Consider the following 2,718-nt stretch of genomic DNA (forward strand, 5'->3'; position numbering starts at 1 on the left):
TTCTCCATACGGAGCAGATGCTCTGCCACTGATCTATGGCCCCACCCCATATTATAAAGTAAAGAATGGTTTCACTTGTTATCAATGTCATGTTTTCCTTGCACAGGGCAGTACACACAGTCTCCCTCCTATTTTATGCTCACAACAACCTTGCAAGGTAGGCGAGATTGAGTGAGAGCAACTGGGTCACCAGTGAGCCCCGCTAATGAGCAGGGATGTGAACAGGAATCTACCTGCCCCAGTTTATCCACTATAGCACATTTTACTGTCCATTGGGATCTGTTTTATTAAGACTTTTGGATGAAGGAAGCTAACATACTTCTTGGTAACCAACCAACTATGTCTCTTGATCCTTCATGGCAGGTCAAAAGACCCCTCCGTCTGGGGAGGTCCATATCTGGGTCAAGGACACCAAAGATCTGCCCCAGTTACGTCCCTCCGGAGTGGGCTCCTTTGTGAAATGGTAGGTGTGTCATGGGGCGGGGGGTGGATTTCATACCCACACGGACCCAAGCAAGCACAACCATATGCTTCCATGGTGCTCATTCATCACACATACCTTCGCTGACAAAGAAATGCTCAGAGGTGTCCCTACCACTTTAAACCCTAAGCAGTTTAGAGCCAACATATCTGAACATGACTCCACCTACCATATAAGATCCATGAGGGAAGCCCTCTTTTTGTTTCTCACCTCTGTCTGATGCTCAGTTGGTGGCGATGCAGGACAGAGCTTTTTCGGATCCCCCACTCTGTAGAACTCCCTGCCACTTGAGGTTCACTTGGTGGTGCCTTCCCTGCTCGTTTTCCAATCATCTCTTGATATTTTTTTTATCCCAGCAGGCCTCTTAAGTGTGTTAAATGTTGCCACTATGAACTCCGCTCTCTTGGCTTGGGATCCAAGTTCCATCGTGGATATTAAAGTAATAATAAATAGTAATAGCTAGGCACCGGAGGGCTTGAATTCTGTTTGCTTAGCTGAATGACTGGAAAAAATAAGTGGAAGATGACATTTCTCTGTCGCCATTCTGCCTGATGTCAAATGCTCTTTCTCCCTTGCAAGCTACGTTCTTCCAGACACCAGTAAAAAGAGCTACCAGAAGACCCGCATTGTCCAGAGGGACTCCAACCCGGTGTTTAACCACACCATCGTGTACGACGGCTTTCATACAGAAGATCTGAAGGATGCCTGTGTCGAGCTGACCGTCTGGGATCATGAGAAACTGACCAATCACTTTCTGGGAGGGATCCAGCTGGGACTTGGGACAGGTAATAACGAGGCCCTTTCGCCTCATTCCAGTTTCGACATGAAACATGTTCTCCTTGCCCAGAAAATATAAACAGGGAGAGCAGACATCCAAAGGGCATGTTTTGGACCGCAAATCAAAATGGAAAGGGCTTCTCTTCAGAAGCGTGGCTGGGCGGAAATTAGAATTCACAGCAAGCCAGGCCTCTGCACCATTGAAATCAATGAGTACCGTTCATTTCCCATTAATTTCCCATTAATTTTAGTAGGATGTAGTCATGACTAACATAGCCCGGATGATTTCAGGGGTTGAACCTGAAGCCATCAGCATGCAAGTTGTACACTGGACTCGGGTCAGGACATCCTAAAATGAATGACAGCGAATGCCCACTAAAATGCACTGGTTCTTTCCAAATGGCAAGGGGACTGCATGGAATTTCTGAATGGCCAATGGAGAGGAGAGGAGAGCTGGCCTTGTGGCTGCAAGCATGACTTGTCCCCTTAGCTAAGCAGGGTCTGCCCTGGTTGCATATGAATGGGAGACTAGAAGTGTGAGCACTGTCAGAGATTCCCCTCAGGGGATGGAGCTGCTCTGGGAAGAGCAGAAGGTTCCAAGTTCCCTCACTAGCATCTCCAAGATAGGGCTGAGAGAGATTCCCGCCTGCAACCTCGGAGAAGCCACTGCCAGTCTGTGAAGACAATACTGAACTAGGTAGACCAACGGTCTGATTCAGTATATGGCAGCTTCCTATGTTTCTAACCAGTGCATCTTAGTGGGCATTCCCTGTCATTCTTGACTATATGATCCTATTGATATATTTGTGCAAGAGTTTGTTTCAATTTGTCGCTTAAGATGATGGTGAAATGCAGCAGTCATGCTAACTGAGGAAAGAGGCACCTCTTAGAAAGTGGTCTAGTTCTCTTGCATTTAGCAGGGGGAGAGCAACTGTCCCTCTTCAGACCAGTACACTGTCCCTACAGTGGCTGTTGGCTGGCGTCTCTCTTGTGTCTCTGTGGGGCAGGGAACCATCTTCTCCTTGCTTTTGCTATGAAAGCTGTTTGGGGAATTTTTCTGCTCGAGAAGCAGGGTAGACAAGTGAGGGGGATAAATAAGAAGTGGGGCAAAGACCGGCCTTGCTGAAGGGGCCCCTGCTGACTGGGCCGAAGGGCACCTTCTCAAAATGGCGGCTCTCTCGTATCCCACAAGAGGGGGAGCAACTGTCCCTATTCAGCCCAGCCCAGTGTCCTTCCCAGTGGCTGTTGCTGGCGTCTCGTTGGTGTTTCTTTTTCGCCTGCAAGCCCCTTGGAGGCAGAGAACCATCTACTCATGCCTTTTGCTGTGGAAGCCCCTTTGGGAACCTTTTCTGTGGAACGGCAGAGGGGACAGCTGCTCCATAAATAATAAATGAGCAGCCCCCCTTAGGCAAAGGTTGGCCTCGTTAAGTACCTGCTGACCAGGCTAGGGGGCACCTTCT

General features: G+C 48.6%; 1 protein-coding gene across 1 annotated transcript; it reads left to right on the forward strand.

Moving 5' to 3' along the window:
• The first annotated feature begins 300 nt into the window (after positions 1-300).
• Positions 301-1,806, forward strand: LOC128349255 (synaptotagmin-like protein 2). The gene is made up of 2 exons (XM_053305286.1): positions 301-463; positions 1,061-1,806. Exons 1-2 carry the CDS (start codon positions 357-359, stop codon positions 1,335-1,337), a joined length of 384 nt encoding a protein of 127 aa, XP_053161261.1. The 5' UTR covers positions 301-356; the 3' UTR covers positions 1,338-1,806.
• The last annotated feature ends 912 nt before the right edge of the window (positions 1,807-2,718 follow it).

This window comes from Hemicordylus capensis, chromosome 3 (genome assembly GCF_027244095.1).
Source record: "Hemicordylus capensis ecotype Gifberg chromosome 3, rHemCap1.1.pri, whole genome shotgun sequence".
NCBI classification, from domain to species: Eukaryota; Metazoa; Chordata; class Lepidosauria; order Squamata; family Cordylidae; genus Hemicordylus; species Hemicordylus capensis.